The sequence below is a fragment of the Pongo pygmaeus genome, chromosome 10 (assembly GCF_028885625.2).
Source record: "Pongo pygmaeus isolate AG05252 chromosome 10, NHGRI_mPonPyg2-v2.0_pri, whole genome shotgun sequence".
In the NCBI taxonomy this organism is placed as follows: domain Eukaryota; kingdom Metazoa; phylum Chordata; class Mammalia; order Primates; family Hominidae; genus Pongo; species Pongo pygmaeus.
Window position 1 is genome coordinate 98,113,122 of NC_072383.2, and position 19,582 is coordinate 98,132,703.

Genomic DNA, 19,582 nt, shown 5'->3' on the forward strand with positions numbered 1-19,582 from the left:
CTGTGTAAATGGTAGTGTTGAGAAACAAATTCTGAGTTTAATCATACTTTCCAGAAAGAGCTTAATTTTCCCAGTCTCTTCATCTTGATTTCCTTTCTTAAATCTTAATTAACTGCTTTGCAATTGTCCCATAAAAGCTCTATTTACAGTAAATCTTCTTAGTATTTTCCCAAGAATTTTAATCCCCTGACGCTATTTAGAATTCTAAATTTTCATGAATTTGTAGAAACTTCAATCTAGTTACAATGGAAAGATAATTTCAAAGCACTCATCTTTTACCTGGTTCTCTCCAATTTTAGTATTCTTGGAGGCAGAAAAATAAAACGTAATATAGGATCAATTCATAATCTGGACAAAAACTGGAAATTAGATCATTTTAGAATTGTAAGATCCACATCCACGAGATTAGCCAATATTCTAATTTTGCAAGTAAAAAGTCTGCTTGAGTCTAAAGTAATACATCATATGGTTTGATAACCCAGAACCAGAATATATAGGTAACCTGGCGCCCAATTAAGTCTGTATTGTTTCCACAACACTCATGATTCTGATGAGCACTATGCTTTGAATATAAAAGATATTTGATACATGTTTGCTGGATCCAATTAAGGGCTATAAATGCAAAATATAATTTATTCCAATCCAACAAATCTGGGGGTATACAATTTTTCATAGTACTGTACTAATTGTACAGATCCCAAAGGCTCCTGTATATATTGTAAGGAAGCAGTTTACCAGTAGACCCTCACAGCGCTTATGACTTAATGATTTTTAATGGCCTCCAAAAGTGCTTCAGACCTGAAAAAAATGGCTTCAAAATATGAAAAACATTTCACAGGTTAGATGTTCTAGCTTTGCAAATTTCAAGGTTACATTACTGAGAAATCACATCTAATCATAAATCACTTTTCAGCAAATAATTTCAAATGAAAAAAATTTAAAAATAAAACAATTTTTGTTTTTCATGTGGTACGTAGCCCAGTATCATATGATACTGGAGACCCCCTAAGAGGCTTTAAAATGACCATATTGCAAACTCTAAACAGAGACCAGCTTTATCTTTGTATTCAAGGACTGTCAGCATGCTTACCACCTTGTAGTCCCTTGATAATCACAGAAGGGATCATTGTTAAAAGCACTGCACATTTTGTATTTTTTCTCTAAATCTTCAATCTGACTCAATCTCTTTTAAAATTGTATATTCCTTTGGTAAATATTTCAATCTTCTTCTGATTACAAATCCTGATGCTTCTTATTACCATCAGATCCTGTTCCTAGGTCACAGTTTTCTTAAAATTCTAAAACAATACATATCCTGTTACCTCATCTCTTCTAATCAAAGTTTAAGAGATAATTTAGATAATAGATACTTATAATAACAGAAAAAGATTTAAAAATTACCATTTGTGAATGGTTGAGAATGGTTGAATCCTAGGTAATAAACTAAAAAACCAGATGAATTCAAAAATGTTGCAAATTGTGTACGTGTGTATGTGTATATACTATATATATGTACAAATATACTATATATACACAAAAATATGCTATATATAGTATATTTTTAATTGCAAAACTACAAAAATTCTTTAATATATTTTGCAATGAAAATGTATATATATAAACACGTTATATATACATAAAACATGTTTACATGTGTATATATATATACACACACACATATACACACACAAATATAAATGCTAAAGGATAGCCCTTAAACAATAATATTCACAGAAACACACACACACATTCTTAAGAATTTATAGTGAGAGGCTGGGTGCAGTGGCTCACGCCTGTAATCCCAGCACTTTGGGACGCCGAGGCAGGCAGATCACTTGAGGCCAGGAGTTTGAGACGAGATTGGCCAATATTGTGAAATGCCGCCTCTACTAAAAACACAAAAATTAGCCAATCATAGTGGCGCACCCCTGTAATCCCAGCTACTCAGGAAGCTGAGGCAGGAGAATCGCTTGAACCAGGGAGGCAGAGGCTGCAGTGATCCAAGATCGTACCACTGCACTCCAGCCTGGGAAACAGAGCGAGACTCCATCTGAAAAAAAAGAAAAATTTATAGTGAGAGAAACATCAGTAAAATAGTCTTATTGCTGGTTTGTTAGATTAAATCCAGTTAAAAAAAACACCCAAAACCTGCATCTCAAGTACATTTATAGATTTAATGCAGTAACAATTAAAATCCCAATAGAGATACTTTTTAAACTCAACATAGTAATTACAAAATACAGATTTTATAAAGCAAGCAATCAAGTCAGCTGCTAGTTTTAATTTAATAATGAATAACACCAACACTAAGTCATGTGGTTTAAAAAATAGAAAGGAAGAAATAAACAAGCCTTCAGAAGTAAAACCAAAACAAAAGGATAAAAACGAGAGGAATATGAGTTATTGTTCAATGGAAAGTCATAGGAAAACTAGATATCAACAAGCAAAAAATAATATAGAGCCATAATTGAAATGTATGTTAAAAGCAGTTCTAGATAAGATGAATTAAATGAAAAATAGGACTGAGAAGCTTAATCAACTGGATAGTTTTTTAAAATTACATGATGCACTTGTACACATACAAATTAAGACAAAAAGAAAAGCTGCAGACTGGGAAAGATTTTGTGGTAAATGTAACTAGAACATCTGAGGAATTAATAAACTTATTGAACAATACCAGTCTTCACCAAGGAAATGGCCAAAGGGAAAGCAAATATAATATTAAAAATTGTAGACCAAAAGCAAGGTACTACCAAGCCTAATAAAATAATAAAATCAAATTTAGAAAAAAGCAAATGTTAGTAAGGTGGTAGAAAATCAGATACAATCATATTACTGACAGCTTTTTGATTTGCAGCCATCTGGCTATTATAGTAAATACCCTGATACTTTATTTTATTTCAATAATTATTTTTAAGATATAAGGTAAACTAATGATTAGGAAATGTATTTTTACAAACACAGTTTTATGAGGGGAAAATGGGTTAAAACATTTAATTATTGATAAACTGTTAAGCAGTTAAGGGTAAGCTAATAAAATACAACTTATGCTTGTTAATTTTCTTTCCCTTTACCCATGTAGATATGAGGTAAAAAACTATATGTAAAAACTTTAAGTGAAGACATGACACCCTAGAATATACACATTTGTTCACTGAGATTCATTCAACTATTACTTCATTCCAATTATTATTTTTTTTGTTTTACATCCATCAGATTTTGCCTGATAAAGAAGACATTTTTTCTTTTCTCTTTTTTTTTTTTTTTTTTTTTGAGACAGGGTCTCACTCTATCACCCAGGCTGGAATGCAGTGGTGTGATCACAGCTCACTGCAGCCTCAACCTCCCATCTCAGCCTCCTGAGTAGCTACGGGTGCAGGTGCGTACTACCACACCTGGCTTATTTTTGTATTTTTTGTAGAGACAAGGTCTCACTATGTTGCCCAGGCTGGTCTTGAACTGCTGGGCTCTAGCAATCCACCCACCTCGGCCTCCCACAGTGCTGAGATTACAGGTATGAGATACCACATCCAACCCATTCTTCTGATTTGCCAGGAACTACACATTAGATTGCAGATGCTGAGCATCAAAAGGCTGAATCTCTACCCTTATGGAACTCATGGTTGTTGTATTGACAACAATTCTGTAAAGGTTACAGTAAACTGTCTTAAAGTCCTATGAAGAGATTTTTTAAGTATATATACTGATTTGAATATCCTACTTAGCTTTCTACAATAAATTAATATTGAAATTTGAGTGGCGATGATCAAATTATGATACAGACATGTGGAAGACGTGATGGTTTCTTAGATATAATTGTTTCATATTTGTTGTGACAGAAGGGAAAATATCTTTGAGATGTAACACTTTTCTGGATAAGTACTGTGATTTATTTTCTGTCCTGGACTGTTTTTTCCACCCACGTTCTACGTAATTAACCTCTTAACATTATACCCTTCCATATTAAGTTCTTTGCTTATTGTGCAGAGATATTTCCACCATGGCTTCAAATTTCCTATCTCTGGAATATTTTAGCCATTTCTGAAACTCCTCTAAGAGTGTATGGTTCACAACACACAACAGGAACCTGAAGGTGATACTACAGAATTAAAGTAGACTTAATGATAGTGAAATGACTTGAAACTAATAGTCAATATTTTAGTGTTCTGGTTTCATTTTTGGATTTTATTCCAAAACCTCCAGAAGTACACATTCCCATTATTCTACAATGCTCCATTGTGATGTGAAAAATATAATCACTGGCTATGCTTTTAAACAGCCATAATATGTTTCCTTATAACTATATCTGTAGACAACTTTTAGTTACTTTTTTAAAATAGCATTCTTTAAAATGATATATTTCTGGATTCAAAATATTAAAACCTCATAAACAAGATAACTTTTCTGCATTATAACCAAACTAAATAATACTAATTTTTTACATAAATTATGTCTCCACATATGCACACATATGCACACCAAGTTATATGCACATTTTACTTGACACTTTGAGAAAAACCACAAGATCCAAAGTCACAAAGTGAACAAGATCCTAATTTGATTTTCGAAGGGGAGCGAGATTTTATCTTAAAAACATAGGCAACCATCTTTGTTTTATTGTACCTTAATAAAAGCAAACTTTTACCTGGGCAAGCATGGGGAAGCCAAGGTTCCTACATCCATTACACGGAGTTAATGCTTCCCAAAGTCCTGATGGCCCACACGTATTTTCATCATCATCCTCTTCTTCCACTTCTCCTGGTGACAAATTGATTGTAGATGAGGTTCTCTGAAATTAAATTTATATTATACCAATATATTATATCAATGATATTTAGATATCTTAACATCAATTAAATTCTATAAATGACAGTGGTATATCTCGGCAAACAAGTCAACTCACTTTTAGCCATAGTTACATGGCTGTGCCCTGTGACTGAGACAAAAATATGTATAGTCCAACTTAAGTTAAAAGTGAAAAAAACTAGGTGTGAAAGACTTATAAAATAATATATGAAGTTCATAATGAAGAATAGAACATGATAATGGCCTAATAAAATATTTGAATAGCAACAAATGAGAAAAATCTTATGGTTTATCAAGAATTTAGGTTTAGGCATAAAATTAAGGAAAAATGCAGTCAGGGCACTAACAGGAAAATATTTTATTGAAATGGGAACTCCTGATAAACCAGTTTGTTCAGAATGCCACTGAAATAAAACTTTATAAACTTTTATATCATACATATAACAGGAGTAATGGTTTTAAAATTTATGAGACTACCATATTGAGCACATATATTTTCCTTCGTTATCTCCCAAATCTCACTAAAATGATGGTAGAACATTTATAAAAATGTTTACACCATAAAAATAAGGATGACAGGAGAGATGAACAGACGATATTAAGAAAACTTCTGGATAATGTTGGGTAACTTTTGGATAACAGATGGGTAAGTATTACCTGACTTAGCAAACATGAGAACACTGAAAGCAAAGAACTTTCATGTGGAAAGAATTGGAGGGACTGGCTACCTGTGAAGGTGTAAGTGTAGGGGGGGCAGAAACAGACTGAAACTCAGTATCAGAAAGAATTATACCCCTAGACCCATCTCCTTTTCACCCAGCCAGGAAACTAAATCTTTACCACTGGCAAGAAATTAGAGGTTTATTTTTTTGAAGAAGTTGAAGCAAAAGGATTATGAATTCTAAGAATACAGATATACTGAGTCTCCAAAAACAAGAGAATTAATATCTATATAGTAATGAAGATTCATAACCTACCCCGTGCCTTACCATATTTGCATTAGACAACATGGCAGCACGGTTTATATTCCCAGATAAACAACTAGAATACTCCTCTCTGTAGAAACAGACCTCCTAAGAAAAAAGATCTATAAATAAGCAGGAAAATGGTGGGATCTATTTATCAATCTCTACTGTGAAGCCAACCTCTCAACAAGTTCCACTCACAAGAATCATATATTTGAGAAAAACCTCTAACAGACACCAAAATAAATATAGAGAAAAAAGTTATAAATAGTATCCTCAGAGAGAAGATATTTATAGCCATGAAATAAGAACAGAAAGTTACAAAATACATAAAATCCAATACAACAGTTAGAAAAATCTGAGAAAATTTCCCAAAAGATGAACAGAACTTAAAAGTGGAGAAAACTAGGGGTCAAACCAAGACCTCTAACATCTGAACAACAGGAGCTCCAAAAATTAAGAGTAGAGATGGGAGGGTAAAAGAAATAAAGCACGAAAATTTGCAGAAACTGAGGAAAAACTTCATACTCTAAAAGCCTGCTGAATACTTAGCAGACTGAATTTAAAAAAAAAAAAGACGTATATGCATAAATAAATACAATAAATTGTCTAAAGGTCTTCTGAATGTAGTGTTCAGCACAACATTGATAGATCATGATTACTAAAGCAAGTAAATATATTCTACATATTGGATTGCAAATAGCATCCTCCCCCCAAAATTGTTCCTTTTAAAAATAGAATATAAGATTTTATTTTTCCTCCTATTTAAAAGAATTTGTTTTCTGCATTCACATTTTAACTTCCCCTTGATCACTTGTCAGTAACTAAGAAGCAATGAAATTAAGTTGCCCCCCAATCAGTCGCTGTCTATAAAATACAATAATAATAACAAGTGTTCGACTGAGAACTTACTATGTGACTTGGAGTATCACTGGCCTATTGTCTGTTAACTATTTTAATTCACACAACAGCCATTTGAGGCAAATATTTTTCCTCTCACTTTATAAATGAGGAAACTAAAGAACAGAGAGGTCAAGTAAAACCCAAGGTCACGAAGCTGGCAAGTGGCAGAAAAAGGATTCTAACCCAGACTAGGGGGCTGCAAAGCCTACTCTCCCCTCACCACTACTTTCTGTGACCACTCCTTTGGTACAATACCCTGTAGAGGACAATATACTGAAAAACCACACTGATGCAAATAATTGCAGTTTAAATAAAAGAAGTATATTTGGTGAATATGTTTCTGTTACACGAGTATACTCCTGAGAGCATTTTGCCTTCTGTGACAGGGAGTGAAAATTTCTGCAATTTGATACATAGCAGCCCATGCTTTCATAAATACACACTTCTCAAATCAATAATAGAAGGTGATTACCACAGGGATTTTTGACCCTACAGATCCTTTGAGTAAAATAAAAAATCTTGGGAAATTTAAAATCTTAATCTGAAAGAGGGTATATATAGATATATATATATTTGATAAAGTTGTTCACAGGAATAAATAAAATGATCAAAAAGGTATCTCCTTTACCAGCTCATGATCAGCTAACAGTTTGACCATCAACATTGATGCGGCACATACTATAAACCACCTCAGAGTTAGCCAAGAATTATCAACATTTTAGATTAATCCATTCTTTTCTATTTTGTTAATGGTGCTACAATGATTTAATCCAATCACACAGGGAACTTCCTCTATCTCTTTCTCCTCCCTCAAAAAAAAAAAACTTTTATTTCTCTTCCCTGCTCATAAAGCTCCAATTATTTTCCATTTCACAGCAAATGATATCCAAATTCCTTAATCTGGCTTCAGAGTTCTATAGTCAAATGATTTTTCAGCCCTTTTACTTTTCCACTATACTCACCTCAGATTATAACTAGGTGGAATTGTTTACCCTTGCCTAATCATGCTCTATGCTTTTATTCTTTCTTTCACCTTACTTGTCTGCACAGCATAATGTAGTGGTTAAGGGCTTGGGCTCTAAAATTAGACAGTCCTGGATTCAAGTTCCAAATACTCGCCTCACTAGCTGTATGATCTTCTGCAGATAAGACCATTGTCAGCCTCTCTTGCCTTATCTATGCAATGGAAAACAATACAGTGGAACCTCTCTCAGAGTTTTTTCCTGATGACTAAATGAGGTAATAAATATAAAGTGCCTGACACATACAGCTTCAGTAAGTATTAACTATCATGTTTATTATTTTCTTATAATCCCACTGATTCAAAATAGAGTTCAGATTTCATCCCCTACCTAAAATTTTCCAGATTTCCCACAAACATGCATGATATCATGTTCTTCTGCTTGTCTCTAGCTCTTTGTGCAAATGTTTGCATTTGGTATTTCACATTCACCTTTAGTTGATAGATGCTATAGTGGCAAAGAGCATTGGCTTTTAACTCAAACAGATATACGTTTAAGTCCTAGCTCTACCACTTCCAAGCTTTGTGACTTTGAGCAAATCACATAATCTTATTAATCCTTAGTTTCCCTATCTGAAAAAATAGTGTAATCATTTCTACTCGCAGGGCTGTAGGAAGATAAAATTAATTGCTTGACAGAGACTGGCACATAAAAAATCAATAAGTACTGCTATTTTATTTTTTACCATAAAAGAGTTGTGTGTACACACACAGTGTGCTTGTGCAAATATAGTACACAGACACAAGTGTGGCTTATTTACCGTCATGAAGTAAGTTATTTGAAAGAAAACATTGCCTTATTCACATTGTATCTCCTACAATGTGTTGTACATAATGAAACAATATTTATTGAATGAATCACTGAATAAATGAGCTTCAAATTATTATTTTCATTTGACTACCTAGAAAATTTTACTAATATTAAGGGGTGTGTATAATTGTATCACAAATATCAAGATTGCCATTTTAGCTTTATTTTATATTAACTATTACAAGTAGCTTTGCAGAAATGAAGAAACTTATCAGTGGTTTAGCACTGCCCCCTAAAGACAGCATATAAATTGGCTGTGTAAAACCATAATTTTTAACTTCATTTCTTTACAGTTAAAGATTTGAAGGAAAATATTTTATCAAGCTACATATAATCTTCAATTATATATGGGAAGAAGCCACTGGAACACACTTAACCTCAGATGGTTTCCTTTATTCCAAATACTGTTCCAACTTTTTACTGGAGAACAAACTGTTTTCCTGAAGTTCCAGAAAGATGGGAAAATTCTACTATAAAAAAAATAGACCTAAATCTATATAGTTTGAACCCATTAGCTCTCTTGGTTATTACACGGTAATAAAGAAAGACTGGACCAATTCTATGTTGTCGCAAATTGAAAAACAGTCACAATAATATACTGTAGGGAGACAAACGAGCTCAATCAAAGAAAAACACTTTTGAGAATAATTATATCAGTCTAACATTGAAGAAATGGGATTTCCCTGTGAGGCAGTGTGTGTTTGTGTGTGTGTGTTTCTGTGTGTGTGTGTGTGTGTTATGTATAAATTATATGACAACTATATATAACAGTGCTTCAAAATTTATAAAATGCTTTCAGATAGAGAATAGCCCAATAAAATAGAGTAAGAATTATCCCTATTTTACAAGTGAAAAAAACTGATGCTCAAAATGTTACTCGATTTGCAAGATCATCCTACAAATGAGTCCAGATTATAATCCAAGTCCTCTAATTCTAGGTCCTATTGTCTTTCTACCACACCATGGAAGCCACCTCCTTAATTACTAGAACTCTTCAAGAGGACAACAAATGTTCAAGATTGTCAATGCAAAGGGACCAGGCCAAAAGGCAGAATTCAGGAAAGAGGCAATATCAGAAATGGCGATCAAAGCAAAAGGCAACAATCTGGAATGAGTTAGCAATCTAGACTACTTTGTAGCGTTGCCACAGGCCTTTTTGCCTTTGTTTAGTTCTAAAGTAAAATTGCTTTATAGATTTTTCAATGAAATTTAAAGTAATATATGCTTATTGTAAAACAAATCATTCAAAATAAAAAATTACCCATGAGAGAGTGAAGCTTTCCTAGCCTCGGTCCCACATTCAGTGGGTGTACTTCCAGATTTTGTAATACTTACTCTACTTGCCTGATGACTTTCTCACGATAAATTCATAAATGAGAAATTGTATACATCAAAGAGTACGTCTACCTTTACCTTTTTTTTTTTTTTTTTTTTTTTTTGAGGTGGAGTCTCAGTCTGTTGTCCAGGCTGCAGTGCAGTGGCACAATCTCGGCTCACTGCAGCCTCCACCTCCCAGGTTCAAGTGATTCTCCCGCCTCAGCCTCCCAAGTAGCTGGGATTAGAGGTACCCGCCATCACACCTAATTTTTTGTATTTTTTTAGTAGAGATGGGGTTTCGCCATGTTGGCCAAGCTGGTCTTGAACTCCTGACTTCAGGTGATCCACCTGCCTTGGCCTCCCAATGTGCTGAGATTACAGGCATGGGCCACCGTGCCTGGCCTAAACTTTCTAAGTATTGCCAATGTTGTCTTTAACCTGCTCACAGTGATCAGAGAAATGTTTTTTCATATGAGAATGTGATCATGTTTTCCTCTTCCTTAAAACTTTCAATAGCTTTTCATTGTTCTTCTGATAAAGTTCAAAATTCTTAATATGATACAAAAGGCTATGCATGATCTGCCCCTACCTCCCTCTGTATCCCACCACTAATCTGGCAGGCCAGGTCTCACTAACAGCTGAACAGGAAGGCCTCCATGACAACTGTTTCAGCACTGACTGAGTGGTTAAGTTAAATATTTAAAACTGATAGAGCCAGTGTCCTTATACAAAGGCTGGAATGTAACGAAAGCCCACCAAGAGTTTTGCCTAGGCCTTTCCAGGGCCTTGAAGTATGATGAAATAACAAAGGAATTCTTAACAGAACCCATTTAGTATTAAACAGGTTTTACTGGGGGTCTGAAGGAACTCCCCAGACCTCCATAAACAAGTTTTATTGAGGTCTAAAGGAACTCCCAAATCTTCATGATTTAGCAGGAGACAAGATAAGGGTAATCACCCCTGGCACTTGGATCCATCTAGATTAAGTAAATTTACTGAAGCTCCAGAGGAAGGTCTTCAGGACTCAGACTTTAGGTATAGATGAGAAGAAGTTAATCACTTATGTCTTTAGATGAATGCACACTTACACGTAGACATACAGCTTAGAAGGTATATAAGCTCTGGAAAACTTTGTAATTTTGCGTTGGTCTGGCAATATTTTCCCCGGCCTTCTCCCTGTACCCGTTTACAGAAGTAAACTCTCTTCTTTTCCAGTTGGTCTGCATCTTGTTATTGGACCATGAGAATAAGCAACCCGACCCTCGGTTTGGTCCAGGAACACTAACACTATTCCTCTCCTTTGCCCATAATGTTTAAACACACTGAGCTTCCCTCTTTCCCTCAGGTATACCAAACTTCCTCTTGCCTTGTACCTTACCTTAGCACACGTGGTTTTCTCTGGCAAAGACTATTAGTCATCTCCCAATATACAGTCCCCCCTCCTCCTTTTGTCTTTAGTAACACCCTTCCTTTATTCTTGTATGGTACTAATACTCCAACTTTTAGCTGGGCACATGTCTTCTTTGAATAAATACCACATTGTCCAGTGTCTGTTGCAGCTAGGTGTGACCACATAGCTAAGTCATAACCATGGGATATAAGAAGTGCTCTTGAAGTGAATAGGCGTGCCCTTCTTCCTCCCCTTCCTCTTCCTGCTGATTGAATGCTAATGAAATAGCTGGAGCTGGAGCATTTGTCCTGGGCCATGAAGTATCCTTGGAACTAGAGGACCTGCACAATGGAACAACAAAATAGAAGAATCCTGGGTTCCTCATAGAGGTGATCCCTACCAGCCTTGGACTGCCTAGCTCTAGGCTTTAGAAGTGGGAGTAAAACAAACTCTTTCTCTTTAAGCCATTATTATTATTTTAGATGTTTTTGTTATTTGCTATTGTGTCAACTCCTAACAAATAAATTCCTTTGCTTGTCTTCATCAGGATTAATCTTATTGGTGCTTTAAGTATAAATATGATTCACTTCCTTTGGAAGGCCTTCTGATGCTCTCCAAGATTAATTTCCTTTCTTATATGCCTTCACAGTATCCTGCTTTTCTAATAGCAATTATCACAATGATAATTTTATAGTTACTGTGTGACTTTGGTTCAGTATCTCCTATCCTTAGTCCATAAAAGCTGCATGATTGCAGAGATGCCTGTTGGGTTAGCTACCAAAGCCTGATACTTGGCTAGTACATTGAATAACAGTTCATCACATATGTGTTGAAAATGAATGAAGAGTAAATGAATGAATGAATGCCAGCATGCCCTCATAGATGTTTTATTAGTGTGAACATTTTCACTAGTTCTAAGAGGAACCAATGTAACTATAACCCAGATTTTAATGTCCCTTGTTCTCTAACTCCCACTGTCTTCATCCCATATTCAAAATAATGTAGAAAACAGCATCTATTTGATTTCATGAAAGAATACATTTATGACAACCATTGGTGCACAATTTAGATTTTACCACAAACTCTATAATGGAGGTGAATGGGCTTTAAATTGCACAGCTTAACTCCTCCCCCTCCTCTATCAATATTTTTCTCCTTTTAGTGATAATTGGGTAGAAGGGTGCTTGTCATCTCCCCTTCCACCAAGAGGAATAGAATTCTTGGTGTCTATTTTTTCCTACAGACTGTTTTCATTAGCTCTTTAAATTCTTCTCCTCTTTATTAGGCAAGCAATTTCACACTAGGATACATCTTATCTGCAAACTTGCATAGCCAATCTCATTACACAAGAGACCTTACATGAGAACTATTATTTTGTCAATTTAAAAGGCAACAACTATGTAATAGCATGATATATCATATTTTCCTTTTTACAATCTTTTAAAACTAGGGATCTAAGGGCTTAGTGGGGCACTAAGAAGAAGAAAACGTGAGGTGTTAAGCTGGTTTACTTATTCCAAAGCTATGATAGTATTAATGATCAGATAGACGATAGGTCAGTGATCATATTACTCACAAAGGAACAGACTCAATCATCTTAAATTTAGTCCTGAGACAGATATCACATGCCACAGTTGAATATATTAGCAATGATCAGAAAACCTATTGTTAAATATGTTTCTATAAGCTTAGTAACACTAAACATCTGTTCAAAATTTTCTGAAAATTACCTTGCAAGGCTACCTACACTACCTTTTCACCACAACCATTTGTTCCATGTTAGTAAAATTCACAAAAGCTGCAACATTTAAGTCTGCTGAAAAATAAAATTTCTCTAGGATTTATTTGGAGTTAGCTGTGAATCCTGTACTGCATTTATATCTGCAAGGAAAAGAAAGGAAGAAAAACAAGTCTTGATGCCAATGAGTACGCTGAGTACATCTCCTAGTATCCGCACTCCGAAATGACGTTACTATGTATGGTGATATTTGAAACTTGAGGATTTGCCAGTGCCAAATGTATTTCACATTTATTGAAGGATAGAATTGCTATTAAAGCAATTGTTTTAGTTGCAAGAAATATTGAACAAGAAAGTAAGGATAGTCTTTCTCTTTTTAATAGTACATGAGACATTACAATTCCTCTGAAACACTTAGTTCCAACACATTATGTTCCTGCCTGCTGTTTACATATTTGACATCGTTTGCATAACATCAGGAAACTTCAAAGAACATATTTTGTTTGCTATTCTACTTATATACAATCAATTTGAATGTTTTTATTATCTCTCAAAACTTTTGTTCATTTATCTGACCCTTACCTAGTAATTAATACTGTTTATTATTGCAATATTAGAAAGAGCTAAGTCTAAACTGATGCCAATTTTATGTACAATACGCAGAAGCTAATTTCAAAAAAAAATGTTAAAGTCACCTTGGAAAGTTTAAACTTTTTTTTTTTTCAACAAGACAGTACAGAAGGCAAAATGTATAACTTTGGGAAAACTAAATTATCCTCCATGACAGATCATTTTATATGAACAAATAACATTTTTCTAAAAGTTTACTTCTTTGTTTTAAAATAAAATTCATTAACGTCTTATTTATATACCTAACACGAACCCATTTTATTTACTTATTTTTTGTATTGGTACAAATCTTTAATAGAATTTCTTTGTAAATAGGGGATTCTTATGTTACTTTAATGCAAAATAGAAAGAAAACAAATGAAATTTTATATCAAAATTAAAAAGCTAAGAGTCAAAAGGTAGATGTATGTAGAATCCTCCACAGTCAGCGTACAGTATGGCATTTTCAAAAAGCTGAGGGAAAAGGAGCAAGAAACTGAGAAGGAAGCAAAGGAGAAGAAAGGGGAGAGTAAACAAAGAAAGAAAAGATGACACGCACCCATTTTAAATGTATATACCTGTGCATTCACCACCACAATCAAGATACAGAACATTTCCATCACCACAAAAGGTTACCTTGTATCCCTTTCCTATCAATATTTCCCTACTGGTAGCCCCAGAAATCTTTTTTCTGCCACAATATAGTAGCATATGCACTTTATGTTTGGCATAAGTTTTCTATAAAGCTTATTAACTAAACATCTGTTTAAAATTTTCTGAAAATTACCTTGCAAGGCTACCCTACACTATCTTTTCGCCACAACCATTTGTTCCATGTTAGTAAAATTCACTCAGCATAATGTTTTTGAGATTCATTCCTATTTTTGCATATCAGTAGTTTATTCCTTTTTAATCCAAAGTAATATTCCATTGTATGGCTATGCCAAAGTTTTGTTTATACATTCATCTGTTCATGGGCATTTGGTTGTTTTCAGTTTGGGGCCATTACGAATAAAGTCACCATTAACATTCACATTAAAATCTGTGAGTGCACATAAGTTTTTGTTTCTCTTGGGTAAATATCTAAAATGCTAGGTCACATGGTAAATGAATCAAACTTTTTAAGCAACTGCTGAAGTGTTTTCCAAAGTGTTTGTACCGTTTTACATTCCCATTCATTGTGTCTGAGAGTTTTGGTAGCTCCACATTCTTGGCAACACTTAATTTTAGTTATTCTAATGGGTATGTAGGTAGAGTTATCGCAATAGTATATAGTTATCAAATGGTATGTAGAATTATCACAATAGTACTTTTAATATACATTTCTGTCATTGCTACTAATGTACTAAATATCTTCTCCTGTGCTTAGAGGCCATTTACCTTTCTCTTTGGTGAAGTACCTTTACACATTTTTATTAGGTTGTTTGACTTCTTTTTTTTTTTTTTTTTTTTTAGACGGAGTATCACTCTGTTGCCCAGGCTGGATGGAGTGCAGTGGCACCATCTCGGCTCACTGCAAGCTCTGCCTCCCAGGCTCACGCCATTCTCCTGCCTCAGCCTCCCAAGTAGCTGGGACTACAGGCGCCCGCCACCACGCCCGGCTAATTTTTTGTATTTTTAGTAGAGATGGGGTTTCACCGTGTTAACCAGGATGGTCTCGCTCTCCTGACCTTGTGATCCACCCACCTCAGCCTCCCAAAGTGCTACGATTACAACCTTAGCATGAGCCAAGTTTGTTTGACTTCTTATTGCTGTGTTGTAACAGTATTCTTTTTAAATATTCTATATTCTATACATACCTCCTTTGTACTGTTGGTGAATATATAAGAAATCTTTGCCTAACACAAAGTTAAGATATTTTCCTATATTTTCTTCCATAAGTTTAAGATTTTTGCTTTTACATTTTGATCTTTGTTCTACATTGAGTTAATTTTCATGTACAGCATGAGGTAAAGGTTGAGATTTAAGAAACCTATTTTTTAAATATATAAGTAGAAGTAGTCAGCCCCATTACTTGAAAAGATTATCCTTTCCCCATTGAAGTGCCCTGCAGTTTTTTTGAAAATCAATTGACCATACATGTATGGGTTTATTTCTGAATTCTACTTTGTTCTATTGACCTGTAAATCTCTCCTTATGCAAATACCACGTTGATAGACGTTTATAAGCCTGGAATCAGAGAATCCTCCAAATTTGTTCTTCTTTGAAATTATTATTTTTTTAATCTGTCCAACTACATTTTTATTGATTTTTTGATTGGAATTACATTAAATTAATAAATTTATTTAAGGACAACATCATCTTGATAATATCCAGTCATCCCCTCAGGGAACATGCTTTACCTTGGCATATACTCTTTCTTTTTTTTAAGTTTGTTTTTATTTATTTATTTATTATTATTATACTTTAGGTATATCTCCCAATGCTATCCCTCCCCCCTCCCCCCACCCCACAACAGTCCCCACAGTGTGATGTTCCCCTTCCTGTGTCCATGTGTTCTCATTGTTCAATTCCCACCTATGAGTGAGAATATGCGGTGTTTGGTTTTTTGTTCTTGCGATAGTTTACTGAGAATGATGATTTCCAATTTCATCCATGTCCCTACAAAGGACATGAACTCATCATTTTTTATGGCTGCATAGTATTCCATGGTGTATATGTGCCACATTTTCTTAATCCAGTCTATCATTGTTGAAATTATTTTGGCTATTCTAGGTTCTCTGCCTTTGCATATAAATTTTAGAGTAAGCTGTCAATATCTGAAAAATTAGCCTGCGTGGATTCTGCTTGGGATTGTAGTCCATAGTACAATTTGGGGAGAACAAATATCTAAACTACATTGTCCTTAATTTCATGAACATGATGGTATATCCCCATAGGTATTAGGTTTTCTTTAATTTCCATCAACAATATTTTCATAGTCTTCAGTGTACAGGTCTTGCACATATCTTGTTAAATATGAAGGGGTAAACATGCATTTCATGTTTCTGGAAAATCTTTTGAATGGTATTATTAGGTTAATTTAATTTTCTTTTCCCTCTAGCATTATTGGGGCATAATTGACAAACAAAATTGTACATATTTAAGATGTATGGCATATTGTTTTGATATATGCGTAATTGTGAATTAATTACCACAACCAAGCCAATTAACGTCTCCATCACGTCATATAGTTACTATGGGGTGTGTGTGTGTGGGTGTGGGTGTGGGTGTGGGTGTGTGTGGTGAGGACACTTAGAATCAACTCTCTTAGCAAATTGCAAGTATACAATGTGATGTTATTAACTATAGTTACCATGCTGTGCATTTGATCTCCAGAATTTATTCATCTTATAACTGAAAATTTGTAACTAAACTTCAAATTTGTACCAAATTTTAAAATTGAATTTTCAGCTGAGTGCAGTGGTTCATGCCTATAATCCCAGCACTTTGGGAGGTCAAGGCAGGCGGATCACTTGAGGTCAGGAGTTCGAGACAAGCCTGGCCAACATGATGAAACCCTGTCTCTACTAAAAATACAAAAAAGTTAGCCAGGTGTGGTGGCACGCACCTGTAGTTCCAGCTACTCGGGAGGCTGAGGCAGGAGAATCACTTGAGCCCGGGAGGCGGAGGTTGCAGTGAGCCGAGATCACGTCACCGCACTCCAGTCTGGGTGACAGAGCGAGACTCTGTCTCAAAAAAAAAAAAAAAAAGAAAAGAAAAGAAAAAAACCCTGAATTTTCAGTTACTGGTAGTTCCTCATGTAAAAAAAATTTTGATTTTATGTTTATTTACTTTGCATCTTGCACACATTTTAGTTCTAGTTGCTTTCCTATAGATATTTTAGGATTTTCTATGTAAATGATCATATCACCTGTGAATAAAGAGTTTTACTTTTCCCTTTAAAATCTTTATGCCTTTATTTTCTGGCCCTTGTCTTACTGCACTGGCCAGAATTGCCAGCACAATGTTGAATACAAATCTTAAGTGAAAAGCATTCAGTCTTTCAACATTATGAAGTATAATGTTAGTTAGCTGTGGCATTTTTGTGAAGGCTTTTTATTATAAGGTTGAGCAAATTATTTCTATTCTCAGTTTACTAAAAGTTTGTATCATGAATAGATGCTTTTCTACAATGACTGATATGATCATAAGGTTTTCTTCTTTTATTCTGTTAATGTGGTAAAATGTATTAATTGATTTTATCTGTTAAAATAACCTTGCCTTTCTGACATATATCCCACTTGGTTGTAACGCAAAATTTTTAAATGTATGCTGGACTTGATTTGTTACTATTTTATTGAGGATTTTGTTACTGTGTTTATGAGTGATATTAATCTATATTTTTCCATTTGTGAAATGTCTTTGTTATCACAGTAATGCTGACCTCATATAATAAATTGGGAACAACCCTTATCTTTTATTTTCTAAAAGGATTTCACCAGTAAACCACCTCTATGTAAAGTTTCCTTGTGGGGAAGAATTTCATTATGATTTAAGCTTCTTTAACATAGGATTATTTAGATTTTATATTTCTTCTTGAGTTACTTTTCCTAATTTAGGTCTTTCAAATAATTCTTCCATTTCATCTAGGTTGTCAGATTTATTGCTACAAAGTTATTCATATTGTTCCTTTATTATTCTATTCATTCTCCTGGATCTTTATTCATATCCCCTTTTATTTCTATTGGTTGTTTATATTCTATTTTACTGATACTGATTTTAATCATTCTCACTTTGGGTTTAACTTCCTCTTTTATCTCATTTTTTTTTAAATGTGGAAGCTTAGGTCTTTCATTTAAGACCTTTCTCCTTTTCCTATATAAGAACTGAATTCTATGAGACTCCTTCTAAGCACTGCATTAGCTTTACCTACAAAGTTTAATATTCTCGGTTTTTATTGGCATTTAGTTAAAAATATTTTCTAAGTTTCTTTGTGACTTTAGCAACTAGATTATGATGTATCTTTGTCTAGTTTTCTTTGTTTTTGTCATGCTTTGCATTTGTTGAGCTTCTTGGGTTGGTGTTTTCATTCAAGTTAGAAATTTTTCAGCCATTGTTTTTGTTATTTTTTTGTTATTCTCTCATTCCTAACCCCTCCTCTCCTTCTGAAACTCCAATTACACATATGTTTCATTGCATGATATTTTTTCACAGGCTCTGTTATTTATTTTAGTCATTTTTTTCTCTGTATTTTATTTTGGCTACTTTCATTTGCAATATTTTCCATTTCACCAATCTTTCCTTCTGCAATGACAGTCTGCTGTTTATTGCATCTACTTTATTTTTCATTCCAGATACTGTCTTTTTCATCTCTAGATGTTCCCTTTGAACTCTTTTATATCTACATTTCTCTATTCATGTCACCTCTTCCTTTAAACCTTTGAGTGTATCAAGCATATTTATAGCAAATATTTTATTCTCTCATATACAAATTCAATCAACTCTGTAATTCCAGGCCTATTTTTATTGACCAATTTTTTGCATGTTCATGAGTTTCATTTTCCTTATTTTCATGTGTAGTAATTTTTTTAAGAGATAGGTTCTCACTCTGTCACCTAGGCTGGAGTGCAGTCATACAATCATAGCTCACTGCAGGCTTGACTTCTTGCACTCAAATGATCTTCTTGCCTCAGCCTCCTGAGTAGCTGGGACTACAGGAATGTCCCACCACACACTTGGCTCTGAGTATAGTTGCATTTCCTTAAAAATTACTGGACATTGTTGTGGCATAGAGTAAAGTTATTTGGAGATCAGTTTAATTCATTCAAGGCTTGCTTTTACTTTGTTTTTTTAGGTGAGTCTACAGTAACCTTTACTCTGGAGCTAACTTAACCCCACTATTAAGACTTACATTCCCTCTGGAATCTCTAGTGAATGCCCCATGTATTAAGCATGATCCCTCTACTTGGGCTGGTAGTTACTTGAATGATTGTTGGCCTTGTGTGAGCTCCAGGGATTTTTCTGTTTATGTACCTCCAGTATTGTTCTTTCTTTGGAGGTTTTTCTTTTTCTGTCTTCATGAAGTTTCACTCTTGTGCAG

At 34.3% G+C, this 19,582-nt stretch overlaps 1 protein-coding gene across 6 annotated transcripts in view; it reads right to left on the reverse strand.

Annotated features, from left to right (window-relative positions):
* Positions 1-19,582, reverse strand: part of ANKS1B (ankyrin repeat and sterile alpha motif domain containing 1B) — a 1,280,047-nt gene that overhangs the window by 920,108 nt on the left and 340,357 nt on the right. For all 6 annotated transcript variants that reach the window (XM_054442265.2, XM_054442272.2, XM_054442264.1 and 3 more), the window contains exon 9: positions 4,646-4,789. In XM_054442265.2, coding sequence (XP_054298240.1) covers positions 4,646-4,789 — 144 coding nt within the window. The remainder of the gene's footprint in view (positions 1-4,645; positions 4,790-19,582) is intronic.